This window comes from Eublepharis macularius, chromosome 9, assembly GCF_028583425.1.
Source record: "Eublepharis macularius isolate TG4126 chromosome 9, MPM_Emac_v1.0, whole genome shotgun sequence".
Lineage (NCBI taxonomy): Eukaryota > Metazoa > Chordata > Lepidosauria > Squamata > Eublepharidae > Eublepharis > Eublepharis macularius.
Genome location: NC_072798.1, coordinates 15,773,295 through 15,800,421, shown reverse-complemented (window position 1 = coordinate 15,800,421; position 27,127 = coordinate 15,773,295). Strand labels below are relative to the sequence as shown.

Sequence of the window (27,127 nt, the reverse complement as noted above, 5' to 3'; positions counted from 1 at the left end):
ATCACTTATAAATACTACATAGAAGTACTGCTTAAAATAGTGTTAACAACAAGGGGGAAAAAGCAATACATGGACATTATCTAGCAAAGGGTATGATGTTGATTTTTTAAAAAGGAGTGTCTTTCTTCTTATTCAAGAAAACAAGATTTTTTTCTAAAAGGTAAGGCTATGTTTATTTCAAGATCAAAGCTTTGGGTTTTTTTTAACGTGCTGAAGACATCACTTTCAATTTTTGTTCTCCGGCTGAAGTTACACAAGGGAACCGTCTTACCTTTGTCAGCAAAATTCACGGGACTTTTAAACCTCTTTCTAAATGCGCATCCTTTTCACAGAAGAGTTTTTGAAGTGTTCTGAGGTTCATAATTGGATGGGAGACCCCCAACGAAGACCAGGGTTGCAGAGGCAGGCAACGGCAACCCACCTCTGTTCGTCTCTTGCCATGAAAACCCCACCAGGGGTCGCCAGAAGTCAGCTATGCCTTGAGGACAGGATCTCATTTTCAAGGTCGGCAGCATTTAGTGGTTTACAAACAATGAGGTCTTCAGCCAATCTTGTTCCTCTACTGGTCACAAAGATGATAAAGGTTTTAAAAAGAGCAGCATGGTTTGGAGCGGTTATCCCTCAGATGCATTGGTGTGGTGCCCACCTATGTGTTTGCTGGCTGCTGCTTGCTTCTTAGGGATAAAATCCAAAGAGGTTTGAATGTAACGGGGAAACAACGGAGATTCAGTTTGCCCCATACCAGCCAACTCATTAATAAAGCGCTGTGCTTATTCCAGGGAGGAGAATCACAGCCATGCACTCATGGCTTCCTAATGTCCCTGGTCCCATGCACAGCCTTCCTAATGTCCCTGGTCTTGGAAACCCTTCTTTGTGGCCACCTGGGGCACCAACTCTGCCCCTTCTTTGCAAACTCAAACCAGTGTGACACTGAGAGATCTCTGTCTTTTGGTGCTACACCTCTGAAGATGCCAGCCACAGCTGCTGGCGAAACGTCAGGAACTACAATGCCAAGACCATGGCTATACAGCCCGGAAAATCCACAACAACCATCAAACCAGTGTCTTTTGTCAAAGTGAAGTGCAGATTTCAGCTTTCCTCTGGGGTGCCAGAGTTGCTTCAAGGGACCCCAAAACAGCATTTTGACACCTGCACAGAAGGCGAGTACCCTTGGATGTCAAATTCACAGTTTGTGGGACTTCCCAGTGTTTTGTGGTTGGCCTGCTCTTATGTAAGGTGGTCAGCTCTGGATTGGGAAATTCCTGGAGACTTGGGGGTGGAGCCTGGAGATGGGGGTGCTCAGCAGGATATAATGCAATAGAATCTGTTCTGCAAAGCTGCCATTTTCTCCAGGGAAACTGATCTCTGTAGTCTGGAGATTGTAATTCCAGGAGAACTCCAGGCCCTACCTGAAGGTTGGCAACTCACCTCTTATGGCAGCCATTTTATGATTTGTCAGGAGCAGCTGAGCCATTAGGGCAAATGGGGCATTGCCTTACCAGGCTCCGCTGCCCCCAGCACTCTTACTTATCACTAACCTACAAGCTGGCAGCCTATTAGCCTCCTCCTTAGTTAGCCTCAGTCTTGCCTTTGTGGAATTCTGCAGGCCAGATTCTCTTTATAAAGACTCTCACACATAGCCTTTTTAAGCCTGGGAAATCTTCATGGGCAGACATATTCTCCGCTCATGAAGAAGAACAGAGATTCCCAGTGTGGTGCTCAAGGACGCCATTGGGCCCACTAACACCTTTCCTAGTGCCCGCCAAGTATTTTTAGAAAGTGGGTGGGGGCCAGTTGGGGCTTTTGCCCAGCAGGACTTCTGATAGGGCATTGGAGATTTGACTGGCTGTGCAGATTTTTTAAAACATTGCTTTGGGAGAAGCTGTCATGACAGCACAAGGATCTTCACTATAGGATTGAAGGTAAGCTGTGGCAGCCATTTTGCGTCTGGCTGTGCCTCCTGCAGCAGCCATTTTGTGGCAACCAATTTCTGCTTGTGCTAGGCTTGCCAGACCCCCTCAACCTCCTGGAGGGGGATTGGGGCCTGGCACTTACCTGCGGGGGTGGGGGTGGGTTTGCGCGTGCGCGCGCAAACCACGTGTGCACCCCATAAGCACAATTATGTCACTTCCACGAAGTGACATCATCACGCAGCACCTGAGAGCATGCCCACGCTCTGCAGGGGGCCAGATTGGGGATGCTGTGGAGTGTGGAAGCGCTCCTGCCCTCCACAGTGGCCCCAAACGCGCCTGCTTTGGCATGGATCGGGCCCATTTTGAGCTGCTGCGGAGTACGGGAGTGCTCCTGTGCTCCACAGCGGCCTGAAATGGGCCCGATCCAGGCAAAACCAGGCCTGTTTCTGGCTGCTGCAGAGTGCAGGAGCACTCTCCCACTCCACAGCGGCTCAAAACATGCCCAACCCGTGCCAAAACAGGCCTGAAATGAGCCCGATCGGGGCCAAAACAGGTGCGTTTTAGGCCGCTGTGGAGGGCAGGAGCGCTCCTGTGCTTTGCAGCAGCCCCAATCCGGGCCAAAATGGGCCCAATCTAGGTGGCTGCAGCACACAGGCGTGTGCAGCGCCACAGGGGAGCGCGCATGGATGGTGCGCTCCCCCTGCTGGCCAGGTAAGTGGGCCTGGGGGGGTGGGGGGATCCCCTGCCCCTGGCCCTAGGTTGTGCCCACCACAGTATATCAGAATTCCAAATGTGCCTGCAGGCCCAAAAAGATTGGGAACCCCTGCAGTAGAGGATAAAGAATGCTAGAGAAGCAGGAAAGGTTGACAGGCATGGTCAACAGATTTGTTAACCAATCAAGGACCCTTCTGATACTCTGTACAAGCCAGCGACCTAGCCTGTTAGCAGCTAAGCTGGGTAGGTAGGCATGGTCTTGTCTAGGCTAATTGGATTTCTGCTTTCACTGTTTCTGCTGCATGGAGCAGTTCTTTTCTGCTTGGGCAGCTCCACTTTGGTGGGGAGGTGGGAAGAAGGGTGGGCTTTGTTTTGCCGTTGGTCCAAGCTGGGAACTTCGTCCCTCGCTGCTGGTGTAATTCTCCTTGCTAGGTCCGCATAGCAATTTAGTATTGGTTTGCTCAGGTTACATCCATCAGTGCATTAGCTGCATATTTGCGGAGTATTAACTTTGTTGTATAAAAGCACAATCTGCAATAATAGGTAGTTTGGTTTCACGTTTTATTTATTTTTCTGATTAGCAGGTAGGTTTCCTATGCCTTTTCAACCCCAATGGGCACCAGCTGCCACTGGTCACAGTGGAGAGGAGATTACATACCTGGAGAGTGAACCGAGAGTGAATATATGGAAATATTTTGAAATGTTAAGATTCTGCTTATGAAACTGGGCTTGCCAAGAATATATAAATGGGCTAATAACAGCCTATTGCCCATTATTTGCATCCTGCCCCAGCTCAATTTCTGTTACTCTGGAACATTCATAAACATTCAAACTGATGAAGATGACGCTGTAAACAACAGAACATGGGCAAAAAGCTTACCTTCTGCAATGGAAGTGAAAAGTCAGTTTGACTGGGAGAAACTGCACAAAGGCAGCAAGGAGGTGGGGCAGCTTCAGTCAGCAGGGAGTGTTCAGATGAAATGACGTCATAGATGGATTTGAGAGTCTGGAGCCAATTCAGGAGAATGAAGCTGATCAAAAGGGAGGGATCGGAAGTTTGCATTTCGATTTTAACTAGCCCTACTTTTTATTGGAGGTTTCAAGCGCCAGCAGAGGACATCTTGTGCCTTGGAATATTTGGCACAGCTCCTTCAGGACACGGGGTCACCCACCGTTGCTGTCCGTGTGTTAGCCCAATCCTGGCTCAAGCAATTGCTATCAGTCTGCAATCATATTCCTGTAATGATCGTGCACATACAAAACGAGCATCCCTTTTCTAAGGTGTCCTGGCAAAAGGCTGATAGCACTTATAAATAGCCGCACACGGCAAACAAGTTATAAAACCTAATGCAGATATGCAAATATTTAAAAACAATTGTAGCTGCCTGATAAGATGCCTTTCAAGTGTGATCGTCATAACATGCGATAAGAAGGAACTGGCATTGAGTTTCTGCGCTGCACGTTGGTAAACATCACAAGGGGGCTCAGTGTCAATTCCCAGCACTACGGCACAACTGGCTGCGTAAAAGCAGCCGTATGAGACTAAGGGCCAAGCCCTCAGTGATCGAGTGGAGGGCAAGTGATCAGGGAGGAATACACGTGAGTCTGTTCACTTGCCGTTCAAGTGTCATTCGTCACTTGTAGCTTGGCCCTTAGCTCTGAAACTCTTGCCAATAAAGAATACAGTTTTTGTGTGTGTTTGCATGCCGTATTGTAAAGATAAGTTTAAAAGAGTTTGCACAGACTATGGGTGAATATTTGGTTGCCTTTGTTTATATATGCATGCAGATAGTTATTGAGTATGATTTCTAAGTATACTGATGGCTAGACTTCGCAGAAATGCAAGGAAACGATGGTTGTTGGATCTCCTAAAGCTTCTGCTCCATACAATTGTTTCAAATACCTTGTTCACAGATATGTCAGCCGAAATCCACCATGGCCTTTCCCATTATTTCTGCTAATAGCTTTCCTTGCCTAGGCCAAATCAGTTAAGGATTTTGCGGGTGGGTGAAACGACTGCTGTTCGTTCCAGAACCTTTACATTAGACGGACTTTTACACTGCTGGTCTTATAAAGCTCTAACAAACATTTTTATGAGCCTCTTAATTTGGTGACGAGGATCTGTTTTTTATGCTGTTTTATTAGCGATACTTATTGCTGATGTTTTTTATGTTGTTATTGTGATTTTACTGAACTTGCAACTGACCTTAGGACTCTGTGAGAGAAAACAATGGACAAGAAATACTGTAAAATGACTCACAGATCCAGAGGAGTTAGCCGTATTAGTCTGTAGTAGCAAAATAGAAAAGAGTCCAGTAACACTTTTAAGACTAACTAACTTTACTACGGCATAAGCTTTCGAGAATCACAGTTCTCTTCATCACATGCATGTGACGAAGATAACTGTGATTCTCGAAAGCTTATGCTACAGTAAAGTTGGTTAGTCTTAAAGGTGCTACTAGACTCTTTTCTACTTTGCAAAATGACTAAATGTTTATCTGCTACTGAATCTCTCCGTGTTGAAAACATACTTTAGCACAGTCCGTTCTCAGGGTACATTGGCCAAGCATGTCACTGTACCAACCAACTGCATACCAAAAACATACTGCTGCTGCTTTGTTGAGCAAAATCAGACAAGCAAGCTTGTCTCTTAGGGAAACATTTCCACTTTGTAGTCTACCTTTTTCACTGAAACTCAAGGCGTATTACAGAAATCAGGATACAAGGAAGAGCGATTGGCCCAAAGTCAGCAAGCGAGCTTCCCAGCAAGGTGGTGAGTTTGACTTAGGCCTGTTTCTACGGAGCGATTTTTCCCTCACCTGGATAGCAGCACACCCCCACGTTTTGGAAGAGCGTCCATATGTCATATTCATCCCAGGCATGACTCGTGGGGCTCCTAAGGCTTTTCTGTTTAAATCGGATCACAGGAGAATCTCCCATGATCCAATTCAAACAGGGAAATGTGGGTGGGTGAAACTTCCACATGGAAGTTCTGTCGACAGCCGATCTGGGGAGAGGAGAGGGGTGGGACAGGTGGGGAGAGGGAAATTTACAGGTTGGTGATGGGAAAGATCTTTATCTGAGGGCCAAACTACAAGTGACGCTTGACACAGGTTGGACACTTGTCAGCTTCCCTCAAGTTTTGATGGGAAATGTAGGCAGCTTGGTGGAATGTTGGACAAGTGACAGTTGAAAAGTCCGTTGGACAGCAGTCGGAGAGCCAAGCTGCAAGACCAGGATGCCTACATTTCCCATCAAAACTTGAGGGAAGCTCACCCGCGAAGGCAACTAAAGAAGAGGTAAAAAGCGCCATTTTGGAAGTCCGTCGGGCTTCTTCAAAACATGCAACGAAGCGTCAGCTGCCTCGCAAGATCATCATCGATTTTTCATCTAAAAGGATCCGAGACACTATCCTATACAACTCATACAATGCGGATCTGGACTTTCTGGGTAATAAAGTCAAGATACTGAAGGACGTCCCATTTTTAGTTCGGAAAAGAAGATTTAAGTATAAAAAGCTCGCAGCTCTTCTGAGGGAACGAGGAATAAAGTACAAATGGCTATTTCCGGAAGGCATTTGGTTCAGTTACAAAGATCAAACTTACAAGATAACATCAGAAGATCAACTAAGGGATTTTGAGGACAAAAATCAAGAATTTCAGCAAGACACCAAGCAAGAAGAAAAGGTGAAGTCTGAAGGGTGGGGGGAACGAGCACTGCGGCTGCAGTTGCTCAGAGAGAATTGCGTCTGAGGCTCAGGGGGGGGGGGGAGGAAGACTTAATTTGAATTGTAATTTGTATTTTGCAAGGTCAACCACTCCATCAATATCATACAAAGTTTTAATTCTTTAATAATGGCAGTATGAAGGGAAAGCATTATGTGTAGTGTAGTTTTGTTATATGTTGCTGTTTTTTTTTATTTCCTTCCCCTGCCCCCTTTCTTTCCCTCTGTATTGTTAGTTAATGTAGCTAATTAAAAAAATAAAAAATCTTAAAAAAAAAACTTGAGGGAAGCTGACAAGTGTCCAACCTGTGTCATTCGTCACTCGTAGCTTGGCCCAGAGACCCTGGAGAGCTGCTGCCAGTCACAGTAGATGATACCGAACTTGTTGGGCCAGTGGTCTGACTCACTATAAGACTGCCTCAGCCACTGGCATAATTTCCGGAGGGCGACAGCCACAGTCAAATTGAGCGGACTCTTTGGCTGAAATGTGAAATCCTGGCTGCACATTTTGATGAGGAACAAGCAATCTGTTGGGCAGGGCTTTTTTTCTGGGAAAAAAGGTGGTGGAACTCAGTGATGGAACTCAGGACCACACAACAATGTCACTTTGGGTCAGCTGGAACAAGGGGTGTGTTTTTTTAAGTTTAAATTGCCCTCAGCGAAAATGGTCACATGACCGGTGGCCCCACCCCCTGATCTCCAGACAGAGGGGAGTTTAGATTGCCCTCCACACCACTGAGTTGCACGGAGGGCAATCTAAACTCCCCTCTGTCTGGAGATCAGGGGGCGGGGCCACCGGCCATGTGACCATTTTCAAGCGGTGACAGAACTCTGCTCCCCCACGTTCCCCCTGAAAAAAAGCCCTGCTGTTGGGTATATTGCCCTGCAGGCACTGGTACAGACGTTAAAGCAAGATTTGCACCATCCCCAAATCAGAATCCATCTGGTGCAAAGCAGGCTTAGCTGGGCCACTGACACTGTTTCGATTTTTAACCACATCCAATCTAGCATAAAATCTCACAGTCGGTAACAATATGACTTCATACATATCTTAAAACACCAAAATGTCTGCATTCAAAACTTTAAAACGACTTCTACCTACTTACCTCATCGTGAAAATCTTCAGAGATCGATTTTAATGACTGCCAAGGTTAGCAGCAGATGGCAAGGACTTTCCTAGCCTGGGATAGTCACTGAGGAAGGTCCCCATTTGTGCTTTTGAGATGAGACATGGGCCGATTCCAGATGACTAACCTGAAGGCGCTGCATGCCGCCATGTTCCGGATTGCAATGGAGAAAACACAAAATATCGTGTTTTCTCGCGCGAGTTTGGCGCGACGTTGCGTCAAAGTCGCGCGAGAAAACGCGATATTTCGTGTTTTCCCCGTCGCGATCCGGAACATGGCGGCATGCAGCGCCTTCAGGTTGGTCGTCTGGAATCGGCCATGGGAAGATCACATATGGTGTGTTGTGGTCACGTACGCAGCTCCAGACAGAACACCCTAAATCGTATATTATGAGGCGAATGTTGTTTAGTTTCCTTTCCTCCTTTTCTAACATATTCCACAATTCATGGCTGGTAACTGTATTATATTAAATGGCAATATCTGGTAGAGTCTTCCAAGTGTTATTTGTCGGTAAATTAAAAAAAAAAAAAAGCAACGGTGAGCAGCTGTGATCATTGTGGTATTTTTTTCACCCAGACGTTTAATGTTGTTGCTCGATTGTGAAGTAACAGGAGAATAAAACATCAAGGAAGAGTAACACTTTTCTAAGGCTTTTAAATGCTTAACTCCTCCAGCGGAATTAACAGAGCAATCCTAAGCAGAGTTACTCCAGTCTAAGGCCATTGACAGTAAGTGATAGCAAACACCCAATCCTCTAAGGCAGGGGTGGGCAATTGTTTTGGCTCAGGGGCCACTTTGTGGGAGCGGAGGTTAGCGGAGGGCCGCACCTTTTAAAATGATTGCATTCATTAGTTAACTTTGCATTTCAGAAAAGGTATAAATTGTATCATAAAAATCAATAAATATAAATTAAATAAAATAGTGGTAGTTTTATTCAATTTATTTATTGTGCTAATTTCATATCATCTATAGCTGCAAGCACATTTAATTTTTTCTGACTGTCTTGGTGGGCCACAAAAAACTCTGTGGCGGGCCGCATGTGGCCCACAGGCCGCAATTTGCCCACCCCTGCTCTAAGGGTCTCTTTATACATTGCAAAGTTGTCATGTTTGTTGAGTGAGTGATGGCTCAAGGACTCTGATGTATACATTCATTGTGAGTTTGTGTCTTCCTGGTCAGTTATACACAGTGCCCTTGCTTGGATGTCATGGGGAATCTCTCTCTCTCTCTGTTTTTCATGCACCTCCAGGGTTCTCATCTTTCCTGAAATCTTTTCCAAACCTGATTTACTATGACATTTTGGGAAGATCAAAGCTGCGGTGACACTTATGTGGATGAGAAAGTCTGGATCTTCCCAGTTCTCCCCTTTTCAGTGCTGTTTTCCCCCCTATCCCAGTCCTTCATTGCAGAGATATAAGGGGAAAGGTGTATCTTTGCAACAAAACAGCTTAGGGATTTTTTAAAAAAATGAAAGCTGCATCTGCTCATGTATCCTGGTCAGAAGAAAGAGGCATGTGTAGGAGACACAAAACTGCCCTTTGAACATATACTTCAAAGCCTTTGTGCTGTTGCTCAACAAATGCAAAGACCCTAAAGACTAAGGAGGTCCTAAGTGCGACTTCTACATGTGCGTACACTTGGAAAACTTACTCTACCCTTGGACTTTGTAGGCTGTGTTCCAGCTACCAAAATCAACAGATCCACATCTTTTTATTGTTGGATGTAACACAGTTGGACAGATTCCCACGTGGTCCTCCTGGTGAAGAGACAGTGTCAGAGTCAATCCAGACTCAAACCCAAAACTTTCAGGCCTATTTGGGTCCCTGGTCTTGAAACGTTCTTGGTTGCAGAAAGACCAAAAGGGGCATTGAATGTGTTACCGAACCCTTATTGCAAACCGAGAATCACACAAGTGTCTCACCTGCAGGTTTGAAAACTTTTCCCTCTAGCCTGGCCCCATAAATTCTAATTGGCTGTTCTTAACATGTTTTATCAGACTATAATCTTGCACCAATATCAGTTGCGTTTCACTTCAACTATTTGCTTATCTGTTTGAACCTCTGACTGCCCTCATCATCCAGCGTGCTGAACTGCTTATTTGGTTGATTTATGATAGGACGCACACCTACCCTTTCCGCATGGATTCTTCCCCTTCACTCCTTACATTGAGATTTATACTCACACCAAAGTCTGGACTCCTCCCTGACCCAACCTCCCCCTACAAGATTTTCCATCATATATCTTGTCTGATGAAGCAGGTTTTGATTCATGAAAGATCGTATTAAAATAAATAACATAAATGATCTTAGTTTTCAAGTTGCATGGCTTGCCACAGGTGGCAGAAGCCACCTCACCTGCCTGTCTGGGCTAGCACAATTGTGATGCAGTAGCCAAACCAGGAGCTGCTCACACCTTAAGTGGCTGGATCTCTCTTTTATGGGGATGAGGGATGGAGTGGGGGGGGTGGGGAGAGCCATTTTGATCTCCGTGTCCGGACTTGCCCATGTTTACAGATTTCTCCAGTCATGGTGGCCCTGGGAACAAATCCTTCCCTCCATGGTTAGAATGAGCTGTATTCTTATTTCATAGTACCTGTGTTGGTTTGCTGGCATAGTCCTAGATTCCATTCTACAGGCCACGGTTCCCCAACATAGTGCCCGTGGGCACCATGGTGCCTGCTGACATATTTTTGGTGCCCACCAAGTGTTTTTTAAAAAGTATGTGCACAGGCAATTAACAGACAAGTTAACAGGGTCTGGTAGGGTTCTTCATATCAGCCAATGGAGAGCTGATTAAAGTAACATTGTTTCAGCAGCAGCAGCCATTACAGTGTTCGTTTTATTCTCCCTCACTCCTCTTTCCCAATGCATTTTTAAAATCACCCCTCTTGTCTCCTGCACTTGGGCTCCGTCTGTGTGTGTGGCCATTTTGTGGTTGGCTCCACCTCCTGTGGCAGCCATTTTGTGGTTGTGCCCACCACCGTGTGCAAGAATTCCAAAGGTGCCCACAGGCTCGAAAAAGTTTAGGGATTCCTGCTGTAGACAAACAGATTTGGGGCTCTCTGACCAGGGCAGTTGGTTCTCAACAACTCCCGAAGCAGTTCAGACGGAACGCAACACCTCCATGTTCATGGACTGCAGAGGTGTTGAGATGTCCATTATGTCTCTTGTCTGGAAAATTATTACTTAAAACCATACACTTGAACAGCAGTCAGTAGAATACATACCTACTGCCCTTTTAACCCACTCAGGTCAGACAGTGAACAAGGCATAAAACCCCAGACAGACACAAATAAATATTAAGACACTGAAACTACCTTGAAATCTAAAACCAGTGATTTATTTTGTGGGTGGGAAGGGCAGGGAATTTCCCTTCTTGAATCGGGTTTTTCGCTAGCTTTCAGTGTTCCCGAGCTGGTGAATACATTTTTCTGTGGCTTTGTGCTAAATATATTGCTAACACGCTGTTGATCCAGACCCATGGCTGCAAATGACAAATGGCTGTGTGTCTTGACTTGTTGGAAGGTTTTGCTTATTCTGATCAATTGAGGCAGATTTCCCTGACCTTTTTGAGCCTGTGGGAACCTTTGGAATTCTGACATGCACCTGGCCTGCCTGTTTTCTAAAAACACTTGGTGGGTGTCAGGAAAGGTGTCAGCTGGCACCACACTGGGGCCCCTGCTTTGAGGGATGGGAAACTGTTGAATCCTTAGAAACATTACCGCTGAAGAAATGCATGGCACACAATGACGCCAAGGCATGTATTTAACTGAGGGCACTGCTATTTATTAAGTCACCTTAAAATGGGTACTTTGAAGATCCAATGTCCATAACAATGTGTAAATCATGAAAGTAGATCATTGTTTCCTGAATTGTGTGGTAGACCATATTAATATGCTTTTCATTAGTAGCTATTATGTGGGATACACCCAGTCTATGCTGGGAGACTCCCCACGGTATTGACCCCCTTTCAGGCATTGTATGGGCAGTACTCTGGGATTTCTTTGAGGTAATCTATGTATCCCTGGTAAATATTGGGGGATTCCCAGAAGAATTCAGAAAGTATAGTTAAATTACTACTTGCTAAATCGGGGGAAATGGGAAGTTTTAGGTGGCTTGTTGGCAAAATAAGGGGGCCTATCTTACAGTTGCAAGGCATATACTCGCTCACAGTTCTAGGAGCAGGTCATAGTTTAAAGCAAAAGAGTTATGCTTCCAGGAAAAACACCCTGATTTCCCTTTTTAAAAAGTAAACGGCTAAGTACCTCTTTTAAAGTGTACTTTTCCACTGTCTTTTGAGTATGGGAATATGTTAATATTGCTTTTAGAACCCCTCCTTTTTTTTTAATTGTATCACTCAAAACTGTATTTAAATTAAACAGACCCCAAAATAGGCTGCTCTAGGCAGTAATTTTCACATTTTATTTCCTCAGGGAACCATTCAAGGTTGACACGTCTACTGTCTGAGGGAACCTTTCCACACTGACACATCTTGTCTTCCCCTGCATCTCAGCAAGAGTCGGCAAGGAATTCTAGGATTCACAGAAGGGCATTGGTGAGGCCTGTATTTTGTGTCAACTGACAGACCTATAAAACATCCAGTGGTTGCCTGTGGCTGTGCGTTATACAGTGAGTTTGTTACACTTGAGCAAGCTGACTTTCTAACCATCCATTTTTATCCTGCCCTTCCTTCCAAGGAGCAACCTGTGAGCCAGTTTGGTGTACTGGTTAACAGCAGCAGGACTCTAATATGGAGAAGCAGGTTTGATTCCCCACTCCTCTGCTTGAAGCCAGCTGGGTGACCTTGGGTCAGTCACAGCTCTCCGGAGCTCTCTCAGCCCCACCCACCTCGCAGGGTCATTGTTGTGGGGATAATAATAACACTTTATAAACCACTCTGAGTGTGGCATTTGGTTGTCCTGAAGGGTGATATATACATCGAATGTTATTATAAAAGGTCATCAGCCTATGGTCTCTCAGTGAGGTTTTTGGCAGGGTGGGGATTTGAAACAAAAGACAAAATCCACGTAAAACCTTTTTATTAGGGGCAACCAAAATGACACAAAACATGACAGCCGCTGTGGCGAAGTGGTTAAGAGTGCTGGACAAGGATCTGGGAGAACCAGGTTCGAATCTCCACTCTCCCATGGAAGCTTGTTGGGTGACCTTGGGCCAGCTATACACTCTCAGTCCAACCTACCTCACAGGGTTGTTGTGAGGATAAAAAGGAGCAGAGAATGATGTAAGCCCCTTTAGATTTCCACTGGGGAGAAAGGTGGGGTATAAAGGAAGTAAATAAATAAATATGAAGTTGGCTCTCCTGGATCCTACGTAGGCACCCTAAGCACTTCACCATGCCAACTCTCACTGGCATAAATGCTTGACTATAATTAACGATCGGAGAATCCCAGAAATGGTTCCATGAAACTCTTTTTGCAAACCATCCATTTAAGACATATTTTAGATCAGTTTCACATCTGCTCCCCCCAGGGAGACTTTAGTTCCCGTGTGAAGTTCTAGGAATACTTAACAGAATTTTCCAAACAATTCCCAGGATTCTTGGGAATCAGCTGTCAGGATATTCAGTTAACACCATGTAAAACCAATGTAAACTTTGCAGTGCAGATCTGCCATTCCTTTGACCTAGATATGCCATTCTTTTGACCCCCTGTAGAAAGGCATGACCTTGGATCTAAAGATGCTGGTGTGCAAGGGAATGGCAGTAACTCATACAGAAGAGGGTGTGTGTGTGTGTGGGGGGTCAGTCGAAGAGCCCCTTCTTTGCATGCAGAGGGTCCCAGGTTCAATCCCTGGCAGCATCTCCAGGGGAAAGGACCAAGCAGTGGGCACTGTGAAAGAATTCTTCCTGAGACCCTGGAGAGCTGCCGCCAGTCTGAATAGATAACCCTTACCTTGACAGACCTAGAGTGTTCAATGTGTGGTGCCACCATTTGCCCCTCTGCAGCCCCTATGCCTCTGCTGCTATGGAACCTGTACCAGTGATCACAGACTTCAGGTGTGTGTGTGTGTGTGCTGGGGAAAAAGGAAAGAACTATCTTCTATTGGGCACAGAGGAATATCTTTAGATGCAAGCTACAACCCAGTATCTTTAGAATATGGAATACCAGTTGCGGCATTTTTGTCTGCCCCTCCCCATCTACTGCAAGAGAGCTGCTATAGCACAGTGGTTAGGTGGTTGGGTTGCAAGTCAGCAATCTGCCAGTTTGAATCCCACTACTGCCATGAGCTCAGCAGGTGGCCTTGGGTAAGCTGCTCTTTTTCAGCCCCAGCTGTATTGTAGGGATAATGATTTCAGGTAGGTGGCCTGTTGGTATGTAGCAAAAGAGCAAGCTTTGGGTCCAGTAGCAACTTAAAGACCAACTAGATTTCCAGGGGATGAGCTTTTGAGTCAGAGCTGCCTTCATCAGCTAATGATAACACTGACCTCGTTCACCACTCTTGAGTGGGGCACTAAGAGCCAAAACACACGTTAAGAAAAACCTAGGTTCAGCACGTGTTCTCTTACCTCAAGGTTTGCCGGGATCTGTAGGCGTCCTGGAAGCTTAAAGTAGGCGTCCTGGAAGCTTAAAGATCTGTAGGGGTCCTGGAAGCTTAAAGTCCTGGAAGCTTAAAGGATCTCTAAGCGTCCTGGAAGCTTAAAGGCGTCCTGGAAGCTTAAAGCTTAAAATACAGGCGCCTGTATTTCCCTTTACCTTTTTGCTGCTCTGTAAATGCTAAACTTTAAGCTTCCAGGACTCCTACAGATCCCGGCAAACCTTGAGGTAAGAGAACACGTGCTGAACCTAGGTTTTTCTTAACGTGTGTTTTGGCTCTAATTTGTCTTGAAGAGTGGTTATATAAGGGCAAGTAGTGTTATTATTTTCCCTCCTGATGAGAAATGGTCCTTTGAGAAGAGCACCACGTTTAAATACGGGCAGTCACGGGGACGTCACCACTTAGATGTGGGAAATTCAAATCTCAATCCTGGACTTTCCAAGGTTGCAGCAAAGACCCGTCTCTGCGGATTTCCTCTCTGGCCTGACTTTGTAGCATTTTGCAAGCAACACGTCCCACCGAGATGACAACCTGTACAGACTTCTTTGGGAGTAAGACCATCTTAAGACATTTGGGCTACTTTCTACTCAACACTCTCAGGTGTCCAGTATATCCGTCCTGCTTTCTTGCGGCTCAATCCTGAGCCCCAGTTAGGTTAGGTGTGTCCAAGCGTGCTGAAATCAACCGGCTGAAGGTCACCCAAAGGGGAGCCAGAGGAGACCACCTTTCCAGCAGCGGAGTTCACAAGGATCCAGCCCTGCGCTTACTTAACGGAGAATGAACCCCACTGAACCCAGGGGGGATTTCTTCTGAGTAAGCACAGATCAGAGCTGGAGCTACTTCTAAGCAGGCCTTCCCGGGCCTCTGCTGTGCATCCATCTGACCTGCTTTCTACCCTCCCCCTTCCTCCCGCACTTCTCGCCTGCAGTTGGTGGCAGAGGTGCCAACCAACCGGAAACTCATTTACTATCTGATTTCTCTCTCCAGCTCTCCTGCAAAGGGTAGTTTCCACCCACCCGGTGTGCAGAGCAGAGGAAGGAGCAAGCACAGCGGCATCCCTCTTCCCCCTCCTCTCTCCAGGCCGGTGCATGCTTGCACAGGGGGGGTTGCAAGCTCTGCCCCCCGAATCTACCCCCGGGGGAACGAGGGTAGTTAGCCCCAGTTCTTCCCCCATCCCACTTTGCTACGATTCTGCGCTTTCGTGGCTTTCCGCTGCACAAGCCATCAGCCGAGCGGAGCCTTTTTGCAGCAAAAACTTCGCAACTTTTGCGCCTACGGATCGCTTCCCGCCTCTCCCTCGCTCCGGCGCGGCGATGACCGGCGGCCTCCCCCGCCCCCGCCCCAGCCCGGGGGAACGGCGGCGATCGGGGGCTTCGGGCCGGGACAGCGCTTGGAAGGATGGCCCGAGCAGCAAGGCAGACTAAGCGCGTCGGAGGAGGAGCGGGAGAGAAGGGATTCCCGGTCCCGGCTCGCCCGCAGGCAACTCCGGTCCGCCGCCGCCGCCAGCTCCGCGCCGAGAATCGGGGCAGACCCGGAGCCTCCGAGGCCGACCCCGGTCCAGCGCGACCGTCCGGATCTCCTCCGGCTCTGCTTTTCCAGTACTTACGGCCGTTTGATTTCATTTTCTCTTTTTTTACCGGGAGTAACTCCGTCCGAAGAGGATTTCCGAAGCCGCCGTTTCGCGGCTCTCCCCGATTAACCCTCTGCTTCCCGCTCCTTTTTTTAAAAAATGCCGAATTTGCTACTTTGACGCCTTCCACCTTCTCCTCTCCCCAGACCGATTTCCAGGATCCGCGTCCGGTGGCACCTTAGAGACCGACATGCTCTGTTAAATACCGTTTAGGGCCCCCCTTTTTTTGCATCTCCACCCCGCAGAAGCCCAGACTGCGTGCAAGACTCGGCTTGGACTGGGTGCATGTTTTAATCGCGGGAGTCTCATTCTTTTGCACTGTCCCCCCCCCCCCCCAGGAAAGGGGGCAGTGGAGAGACTGGGGGGCCGCGGAAGATCCCCGGCCCTCGCCATGGCCGTCAGCGGCGACTCGGCGAGCTGGAACCCCGGCGAGGAAACGAGCCCGCGGGCTGCCTTCGGGGCCGGCTGCAACGGCTGCTGCGCCTCGGCCGGCCCGGGGGAAGAGGCGGAGAGAGGCGGCCGCGCGGGAGGTCCCCGCGGCTTCTCCCCGGAGCGCTGCAAACTTTGCTGGGCGCTGGGCGCGGGCGGGCTGGCGTTGGCGCTGCTGCTGCTCCTGCGGCCGGAGGCAGAGGCGGCGGCGGGCGGCGGCGAGGGGGCGCCCCCGGGCGGGCGCTGGGCCCCGCTGCCGGGCTGCTGCTGCCTGCTCCTGGCCGCCGCCGCCGCCCTCCGGCTGGGCTGGGAGTCGCTGCGCGCCGGGCTCCGCCTGCGCACGGCCGCCCTGCTGCTGGCCGCCTGCTGCGGCGGGGAAGCGCTGGCCCGGCTCGCCTGGGCCGAGGAGCGCCTGCTCTGCTGGCCGCTGCTGGGCTGCCTGGCCGGCGGGACGTGGCTGGCGCGGCGGCGGCGGGGCGTCCTGCTCGTCGCCTTGGCCGGCGCCCTGCGCGTCGCCTGCGGGAGCCTCCGGCCGCCCTGGAGCCCGTACCTGGCGTCTCTCCTCGCCTTCGGGGGGATCCTTGCGGCCGGCCGCGCCTGGCCCGAACGCCGCGCCGGGCAGCGGGCGGAGGAGGCGGCGGAAGGAGGAGCGGGGCTGCCCGCCGCCGCCCCGCCGCCGCCGCCCCAGGACGAGGTGCCGGTTCTGAAGAGGAGGAGGCGGTCCAGTTCCATGATCGCCGCCGAGATGGCGAGCTGCGGGAGCAAGTCCCACCGTCGGACCTCTCTGCCGTGCATCCCCCGGGAGCAGGTAAGGAACGAGGGCGAGCGCGGAGCACTGCGGCAGTCCAGGGCGCCTCCGTTGCAAACGCGCACTTTTTCGCCCTGGGAAAGGGGCGTGCGGACGCTGGGAGGAAACTTGCTGGGGAAGTTCGCGGCAAACTTTTGCCTCTCTTTGCAGCGGGGGGGGGGGGGGAGAGAAATGCAAAAACCGGTTCCTGCTATCTGGAACAGAAGGGACCAAGTTTCTCAAGGCAGCCCCCCCTCCCCCTTATCACCCGGGGATGATTCTTATTTTGAAGACGCTGAGCAAAACTTCGCAGCCCCTTCTCTTTCTCCCCTTGCAGCAGGAGGACCCCTCCCCCCCAAAAAACTCGATTCTTGCTATTTGGAGCAAAAAAAACCACTGGCCACCCCCTTACCCTTTTCATTCCCCACCTAGTGGTGCTTCTTTCTTCTGCGGCAGTACAAATTTGAGGGATGCTTGTCCTTGCGTATAGTTGCATCCTGGACAATATTGGGTAGCCGATTTCCCCCTTATTTTTAAAAGCAGAAGGGAGCAGGTTTCTAGGGCTGCATCAACCCCCTCTCCTTTATCACTTGATGGTGGCCGGTTCTTCTCTTGAGGGGGCATTTGGGGGATGCTAAGCAAAACTTCCCCTTGTAACTAGGTGCAGCCTGAACAATATTGGGTAGCCGAGTTTTTTTTCTTTTTAAAAGCCTTTTTCAGACCCTCCAGGCTTCCATCTCACCGGCCTGTTTGCTTTACAGTGCAATCCTATGCAGTGTTACTCCAGTCTAAACCCACTGAAATCAATGGGCTTAGGCTGGAGTAACTCTGCATAGGATTGCACTGTTAGAGTAGGCCCTTCAGCACCATAGGATCTTTTGTAGTAAGAAGGGGGGCTTTGTTTTGGCCCTGGATAAGTTTAGGTGTTACTAGGGGCATCACTTTGATGTGTGTGCACTTTCCCTCCCTTCTAAAGTAAGTAAGGGGGGAAAGCTGTGGCTTTGAAATCTGCTGGCAGCCAATTCAGGAGATGGGTTTCCAAATTTTCGTGTTTATGGGCATGAGAAAGGTGTTGCACTAAACGTTTGGTGCTCTTCTACGGAGCTTTGGGGGTCCCAGCTTGAACAGATGCTCAGCTCTGTTCTGTTTTGAATGTGGAGTGCGTCCTTGGAGATTTCTGAGGCTTTTCCACCAGCTCCCTTGTCACTTTTACACCTAGCTTACTTGTTACAGTTGGTATTCAGGGAAGGTTTTTATTCTGTTCGGTGAGAAGAGTCTCCTTTTTGCCCTGGATGTTTGACATTTGTTTATTAGAGTTTGGCTGCAAAAAAAAGAAAAAGGCATTGTGGGAACTGGAAGATTAGGAATAGAATCTCTTGGGAAAGTTTTTCCATGACTTTAGAAATTGGTGTGGAAATGGAGTTTCTGCGTGGTATGAGGACAAATGTTGGACATCACGCCCTGTGGAACCAAAACGTTACCATTTAATATCCTGAATTCCGTTTAAAAGGCTTAGGGAGCAATTTGGTAATGCAGTTAAGGCAATGTATTAGCATATAATACTAATTTTGAGCATTAAATACATATTAATTGAGATTTTGTCAGTGGATTTTAATGACACCCAATTCTAAGTAAATGCTTACTGAATTCCTAAGAGTGCATACTTACACTGAAGAAAGTTTGTTGACGTCAATGGGCCTTCCATATAATATGTTTATTATCAGTTAACAAGTACAGATCCAAATAATTTACCTGAATTGTGGATTAATTAACTCCAGACTGCGATACAAAATAACATTTTAAATTACTTGTTTAGCAGTGATGGTTCTTTTCAGTAGCGGCGCAAGTTTTTTAAAAGATGCTTTTATATTCTGGCTCTAACCATGTTTCACAGGAAGTTTTATTTCTATTTATTTTAATGATATTTTACCTTTGTCATTTCTTGAGCGGTGATGATCTAAGCATTTCTTAGAATTCAGATTTGTTAAGCCAGAGGGACTTTTTCAAGTAAGTGTATTTGGAATTAGGAGGTGATTAAGTCTGGTCAAATTAAGTTTGGGTTTTAGCTTCCCAAAAGATACGTTTCTCTCTCCCCTCAGTTCTGCAGAGCAGCGACGTAGTTTTCGAGCAGTGAAATCTAACCCTATGTTGTGGGTGGCATAGCATCTTTTTTTTTCTTCTGGAAATGGTTAGATGACATTGTTTTGTGGCTGCTTGTTTTGTTTTCTCAAGGAATCCCTGTCAGCTGAATATCGTTGAGGTTGAATTTGCCACAAATGCCCTTGGTTACATTTTTGAGGGAATAAAATACGCATTTGCCATGCTTTTATAAGCACAAATGAGAAGAACAAAAATATTTAAAACTAGCATGATTTCATATTATGGTCATGAGAGAAATTGGAATGTAATGTCCCATTTTTCGATAGAACGTTTCAGGGAGTAAAAAAAGATGTAAAGGGAGATATTTGAATCAAAGGGCAGTTTTTAAAAATGGTAACCAGAACTTTCTATCTGTTTTCTGTAGGTAACTTTCAACAAAACATGCTTATTTAATCACTTCATAATGTTGTCTGCAGAGCTGGATTCTGGCTGCTGTCATTTGCTTGTAACAGCTTCTCAGAGCGCCTTAATTTATGATGATGGACAAATTAGTACCCTTAATTGAGTTTTTATTCAGCTGTTCAGGGTTTTATTATGCAACAGGCATGAAATCTGAGGTGTCAGACGACAATGTTGGTCAGTAGTCTAGTTTCTGAGGGAAATTTTGGGTGTCACCAGTCCATATACAGAACTTGGAACTATTTTCATTTGGATCTTGGGCTGTTTATCCCTTTCAGCTTGTTGGCAACTTATTATTCATAAGAAGAAACACAAATCAGGGTGGCATAAAATAGTCTTCCACTAAATACGATGTTCAAAGAGTAGAATACAGTTGGCTTTGTTGAGCAGTCTTAAACCAGTTTCCCGCCCCCCAAAAAGTTTCTTCGGAGTGTTGCTCTAAAATCATAAAAATCACTTCTTGAAAATAACAAGCTTCTTTTGGATGTGTGTGTTATGTGCCGTCAAGTCGCCTCCGATCTATTGTGACCCTATGAATGAAAGACCTCCAAAACGTTCTATCTTTAACAGACTTGCTCAGATCCTGCAAACTGGAGGACGTGGCTTCTTTGATTGAGTCAAGCCATCTCATTTTAGGTCTTCCTCTTTCCTGCTGCCTTCTGTTTTTCCTAGCATTATTGACTTTTCCATCTTCTCATGATGCGACCAAAGTACGATAGCCTTAGTCTTGTCATTTTAGCTTCTAGGGAGAATTCAGGCTTGATTTGATCTAGCTTCTTTTAGCTTGCGCTAATTGCAGTGATCGCATAGCAGGTGGCTTTGCTTTTTCTTGTAAAATAATGTGTCAGATATGCACCTGAACTTCTGTAATGTGTAACAGAAGATGCCCTTTTGAACATGGCCTTCTCCTAAAACTTGGAATGAGTCTGTGCATCTGTCCGAACATCTGGTGTCTTGTGTGGGGACCATCAGGAAAGCTTTAAGGATGTGAGAACTGGATTTTGTGCCACTAGAATAAAGGTCTGAACCGAAATTTAGTTAGTGCTGAACAACTGACTAATGCAAAGTGGTAGGAATATTAAAGTTACTGCAGGACTGCAAATGTTTTCTCCTTGTTTTGAATTGTGATGTCCTCTGGAAACTGAACTTTCATTTCTAAAGTTCTAAAGATGATTACGCTCGCTAAACTTGCGCTATAAAGTTATTTTTAGAAATTATGATTAATGTATTTGTGAGCAAGACAGATGATCGTGATTTAAGTGTTTGTCTTTTTTTTTTTGGTGGCAGTTCAGGGTGAATAGCAACGTTAGGTTTATTTATGTATGCAGTAATACATGTGTCTTGAGGGGCAGAGATTTTCCGCTAAAGGAGACATGAAGCCCTTGTGGATCATTGCCATAATCAGAAACTAATTCTATGTAAGGTTTCCATGAAAGATTTTAAAAGTTGGAAGAGCAGAAATTTCATGAATGACTCTCATCAAGTGCAAACGTGTTTGGATTTATAATTCACATAAGTGGAATCATTGGAGTGATGCTGCTTTTGGTGTTTCACAGCTGGAATTCAGACCGAGATTCTGTATTGCTGTTTATACAGTGCTATCAACATATTTAGCATATTTACAGAAAAAGCGTAGAAGATGGGTCCCTGCCTGAAGGAACTGAGAAACTGAAGTAGGTCTGCCCAATTTGTGACCTGACAAACTTAAGTGCAATCCACCAGTTATGTTACCTAGAATCTCCCCAATTTCAACACAAAAAATACTCTGTTTGCTACTTGCCTGGGGTTGCAAGTGTGGGTGAGATGGGGGTGGAAGGTGTTAAGGACCCAGCAGGCCACAGTTACGTGGCTGCATTCAGTTTGGTGGACCAGAAGCTGTTCAGGCCGGATCTGTGTTACCACAAGTGGACAAAAAGGTGGAAGAGAGAAATGGTATGAATTTAGAGTAGCAACAGAGGGAGGTAAGCAAAGTATATGCAATTGTGCTTTGACTTGCTTGCATTTGAGGATGTGGATTATCTCTCGAAACCCTCCAGTTTAGTTTAGTTTTACTCAATGGTTCTTGACTTACATGCATACTGACCAAAAGCCACGTTGTGGCAGAGATCTGCATGCAACCCATTCATGTGAATGGAGTCCTTTTTGTGCCCTGCTCCCTCGTACCTAGCGGAATTCATCTAACCCAAATCCCTCCTCCAGGAAGCCCATACGGCCTCCCTTCAGAAAGCAAATTTGAAAGTTCTCCCTTTTTCACATCCCAGGTTCTGTCCCCTAGGCCTCTCCTCCTTCTGCGTGGAGTTCATCAGAAAACTCCTTGTTAAGATGTTTGCATGGTGGCTAAATAAAATGTCCGTTCCGGGCACCCCGGCAAACAGTAATATTGCCTTATAAAACACGTTATTAGCTTGGTTTATTTTTTGTCCCTTTTAACCCTGGTTGGTGAACAGGAGAAGACTTCTGTGTTCCTTAATGTTGGGAAAAGATGAGAAAGTTCTTCCAAATGGGGAGATGCTGAGTCACACTTCTAGCGTTGGCAACCTCGTGTCCAGCACGGGGTGAGGTCTTCCCAGCCTCCCTCTTTCAGTCCTTTAATTGGAAATTGAAGCAGGGCCATTCCTTGGTGGTCCAAGCTGTACCACTGAACCACTGGCTGCCTCAGGAAGTTTTGTGCATCTTTACCTCTACTGTTCGCTGTGAGCAAGCATTGCCTTCCTTGGTTGGCACAATGGTCTTTCAAACCAGTCCCTTGCCGTGCTGTCTTCCAACAGTTGCTTAGCTAGATACTTTCATAAACTAAAAAGCAATGACAATATGTATCCCCAAGTCTGTAAATCACAGCTTGTCGAACTGCCTGTGAAGAATTAGTATCTACTGCAGATCTGGCAAGGAAACCCATACACACATAGACAATCCCAGCAATATGTGGGTATGTTCACATTTTAAGGAAGGACTAGTAACTTGTGGACTTATTTGCAAGCTCATGGCTGATAATTCTTGGAATCTGACAGCAGTACTTACTCTGACTCTTGGTTGCAGTTGTTTAATTGCCACGGTTAGATGTTCATGTTTAATCTGTCAAATTAATGCTTATTGCAGCATCTTGGGTCAATGCATTCTTTGGTTAATTTACAGTTTATATTATAACATTAAAACCTCCTGTAACATTTTTTCATTCTGCTCTTTGTCAAAAACAGTGGGGCAGATCCAAACTGATTGATTCCTTTAGATTCTTTCACGTAGGTAGCCGTGCAGGAGAGCAGCAGGATATGCGCCTAGTGGCACTTTAGAGACCAACAAGATTTTCAGGGTATAATCTTTCTCAAAAGGTGATGCCACTGGACTAAAATTCTGCTGTTCTTTCAGATTCCATCACTCTTTACTGGGCCGAAAATAGCTGATCTAAAATGGAGCACAGTTTTGCCTCATGAACGCGGTTTTGTTGAAGTGTGTAAAAAAGAAAAGTTATGGATGCTGTATCCGTTCCATCTGTCCGCTTTCCTTTGCTTTGTCGTTTCTTGAAATCCCAGTTACCTCAGCTTACCGTTTCTCCCATTCTCTGATAACCTCTTACCGTCTCCCCTCATTTCCTGATATTGAGATATTTTAAAAAACGGCACAGAAGGTATAATTTTATTGTTGAAGTAGTTCGTGTGAGATATAGCCTAATACAAAATACATCATCCTGTTTATCAGTAGCTTTTTTTGCCCAGACTGTCACGATGTTTTTCCTTTTTAAAAATTGTTAATAGAGTTAATGGAGATCAGCCATAACTAGGTAAAATACGATTCATTATATAACATTTTTTTGAACTCCTAAACACTTCCCTCCAGGCTCTAAATAAATTTTCTGTGTGGGCTTAAACTGTCTGGATTAAAATTTCTTTTTTGTTAAATTTGAAAGGTGTTGGGGTTACCCCCACGATTGACAAAATAGTCAGTAAGACTGTTTAACAAAGACGTAGGAAAAGGCAAATGGAAAGAAGTGAAAATACAGTGGAAGCTTTCAGCGTTTTCTCAACGGTGTGTAAAGTGTAACTCCACCCCCCATACTCAGAGATGCTGAACTGAAAGAAACACAGTGTATGCTGGGGGTTGTGTTCACTGAGTAAACAACCAGAACAGTGATCCACTGATGAAGTGTGTACGGCAGTGTTGTGTGCCGAGTGCACGGTGGGGGTTAGTGACCCAGGCGTTCAGGGTGTTTCTTGGGCCATGACATAAATTTGTCCATACTGGTTTTCAGAGTTGTCTTGGTGGGAAAATCTTTTTCAAATGTCTGTGTGCACATTGTGCTAGAACAAGGAATCGGTCTCTTTCTCCCCCCCTCCCCCAAGATAATTTAATTAAATCGTTTGGAAATGGACATCAGTTCATCTAGAGAAACAAAACACTCAAACAGGTAACTATATGAAACCCCACCTAAAATAGAACACTAGGTTCTGAAAAATGGGTTTCCATTAGTATCCCAAAATACTTAGTCTGACATTAACCATTTTGATGCGCTCGGCCGTCCGACTCATAAATAGAGGAAGTGCACTTGGCGATGTTGTCATTTCTTAGGGATTAAACTGGGAACTGATTCTTCATTTCTTTATAGAAACAGTTGTCATATTTAGTGGATCAGTTTTTCTACCTAAGAAAGGAGTCCAATGGCACCTTAAAGACTAACAGACTGTGTCCTAGCATAAGCTTCGCTGAATCAGAGCTCACTCCATCAGATGCTCTGAAATGTACACCCATTAGCTCTGTCTGTCACTTTTTGGAGGCTATTTATCATATTTTCATCCTGTTTTTCTTCCAGGGAGCTCAGAGTGGCTTACATGGGTCCCTCTTCCTCCATGTTATCTTCCCCAACTTAGGATAGTTTATGAGCCAAGCCACAAGTGATGCCTGACACAGGTTGGACACTTGTCAGCTTCCCTCAAGTTTTGATGGGAAATGTAGGCATCCTGGTCTTGGAGCTGTAATGGAGAGCCAAGCTGTAAAACCAGGCTGCCTACATTTCCCATCAAAACTTGAGGTAAGCTGACAAGCGTCCAACCTGTGTAAGGCATCACTTGTAGCTTGGCTCTGAGAGACAGAGTGTGAGTGAATGAGTCATGGTCCTGCAATTGCGCCGCAGGCACAGTGGGATGAAGGAGGAGGAGTAGGGTGTGACAATGAGGGACTCGGGCATGTGTGTGGGGCACTGTTGCTTTGCAGCTGTGCCCCCCTCCAATGTGCCCCCCTCCAATGTAGATGCAAGCTGAATCATAAATGAAAAAAGGGAGGAGAGGGTTGTATCTAGTAAGGCCATGAACAAAAAGATTAACAAAAAGTATGCTGCTATGTAGGGGCCTTAGAAGCACTGGTTCCTTTCTCCTTGCACCAGATTTTTTGATACCTAAGCACACTTTTCTAGCCATAGTTACCGAAAGTTTTGCCTTTCGTGGTGAATTACTATGACGTTTCTTTTACCTATAAGAGCTGTGAGCAAAAGAAACAGAATCGGTTTTGTTGGCAAAGATGGTCTTATATCAGTTTGTAATGGATGCATTTGATTTCTGTGCATTTGCTGTTTTTGTCTGTTTTAATTAAAATATTCGTATCCCATCTTTCCTTGTGCCACAGGGCAGCTATGCACACCCTCATTGCTACCAATGCTGTAACCAGGGCTTTTTTTCTGGGAAAAGAGGTGGTGGAACTCAGTGGGTTGCCCACTGAGAAAATGGTCACATGGCTGGTGGCCCCGGCCCCTGATCTCTAGACAGAGGGGAGGTTAGATTGCCCTCCGTGCTGCTCGGCAGCACGGAGGGCAATCTAAACTCCCCTCTGTCTGGAGATCGGGGCCGGGACCACCAGCCATGTGACTATTTTCAAGAGGTTCCGGAACTCCGTTCCACCGCGTTCCTGCTGAAAAAAAGCCCTGGCTGTAACTAAATCTGCAGTGTCAGACCCAACATAGTTTTTTCAAATATCCCATCAGCAATACCTTAGAATCCTTCAGATCCCCATAATTTAATGTGTATGCATATATTCCCAGAAGGCTGGGGCTACATCCACAGTGTGTATTATATACACGTTCTTAGCTTGGATTTTAATTCTTTTTTTTGTCACATTGATATTTGGCCAGTAAACTATTACTGAGCAAGCAATATAAGGTCAGGTGGACCTACTCTATGTGCTTTGCCGCCCTGTACCACATCTTAGGATGTGGCAACTCTCTATAGTTGGCTGGCTTTTTGGTAGGTGGAAAACATTGTAACTCCTGTTGGCCTTGTGCCTACATCAATATAGGCAGAATATGATGTTTTTATTTCAAGGCCTATTCAATGTCTGTGAAAGTATAAACCTTTTGACTGAGTCAGAAATACTTTTAGATGGGTTCTCTTAAAGTCCCCATGCTCTCTTATAACAAAATGTTCCAAACTCAAATCCCTTGTTGACATAAATCATGTTCTACCCATGTCCATGTTTGGTTTTTCTACACTTGAATTTGTGTGTTTAAAATATTTTTTAATTATTTTTTTTAAATCAGATGTTTCCCTGAAGGTATTTGTTTTTTCTCTACCAGTGGTTGGTTGATGAGTATTCCTACCACCAACAGACAAATTATTTTAATTTTTGAGCGAAGATTTCAGTTGTGGTTTGCAAAGGAAAGCAAATAGGTTTCTGTTAAGATTAGTAGCCACTCTTTTACATTTCAAAAGGCTTTCAAAACTGATTTATTATTAAGGGTGCTGTACAGATTCATTGAGCTCATATTAATTTGCTTAATAAAAACCACAGTGCAAAAGGTCACGTTTCTAAAGTGTGTTCTGAACTTCTCCCCCCCTTTAATTTATGCACCAATAAGGAGATTGAGTGGTCAGAGGATAGAATTTCTGCAGCCACAAAGAGGAATGGCGATCTTTGCTGTTTATCCCTACCATAGCAGGCCCAACTTCTGGCAGATGGGAGACCTCCAGAAATAGCTTGGGGAAGAGTGGAGGTCTCCTATGGGAGGGGAAAATCTGCAAAATCACCCCCCCCCCCTGAAATTCTAAGCAGGATGCAAACCATGATATAACCGTCCGTATCAATAATGACACTTTCAAAAGGAAAGAAAACAGCAGGAGCGTTTCTATAGCATACTCTCCATAAAGGTATATTTTCTCCCTTAGGATAACATGATTCAAAGAAGGGCTGAGCTCCAGTTGCCAGGTGCAGGTGTATCTGCCGAAATATCTTTCTTTGAATCACTAGTGCTTTTTTGTTCTTGCTAAAAACGTGCCATTATTCAGTTCACTTCAGAGTTTATTGTGTATAGCCATAGGCTGTCACAAAATTACAAAAAAACCCTTTAGATTTTAAAAAAATTAGGTAGAATACAATTATATATACAATATATAAGGTTGCGTTGATATCCCTCCCTCTGAAGCTCCCACAAGGCTGTTCTTAAGGGTGTATCCTCTCTTTAATAATAACAACAACAACATTCAATTTATATACCTCCCTTCAGGATGACTTAACACCCACTCAGAGTGGTTTGCAAAATGTCATCATTATCCCTACAACAAAACACCCTGTGAGGTGGGTGGGACTGAGAGAGCTCCAGAGAACTGTGACTAGCCCAAGGTCACCCAGCTGGCTTCAAGAGGAGAAGTGGGGAATCAAACCCGGCTCTCCAGATTAGAGTCCTGCCGCTCTTAACCACTACACCAAACTGGCT

The 27,127-nt window shown here is 45.9% G+C and overlaps 1 protein-coding gene across 1 annotated transcript in view; it reads left to right on the top strand.

Moving 5' to 3' along the window:
* Positions 1-16,806: 16,806 nt before the first annotated feature.
* PDE3A (phosphodiesterase 3A) overlaps positions 16,807-27,127 on the top strand; it is a 344,335-nt gene continuing 334,014 nt past the window's right edge. The window contains exon 1 of the mRNA XM_054988597.1: positions 16,807-16,899. Within this exon, the coding sequence (XP_054844572.1) occupies positions 16,822-16,899 (78 nt within the window). The 5' untranslated portion in view covers positions 16,807-16,821. The remainder of the gene's footprint in view (positions 16,900-27,127) is intronic.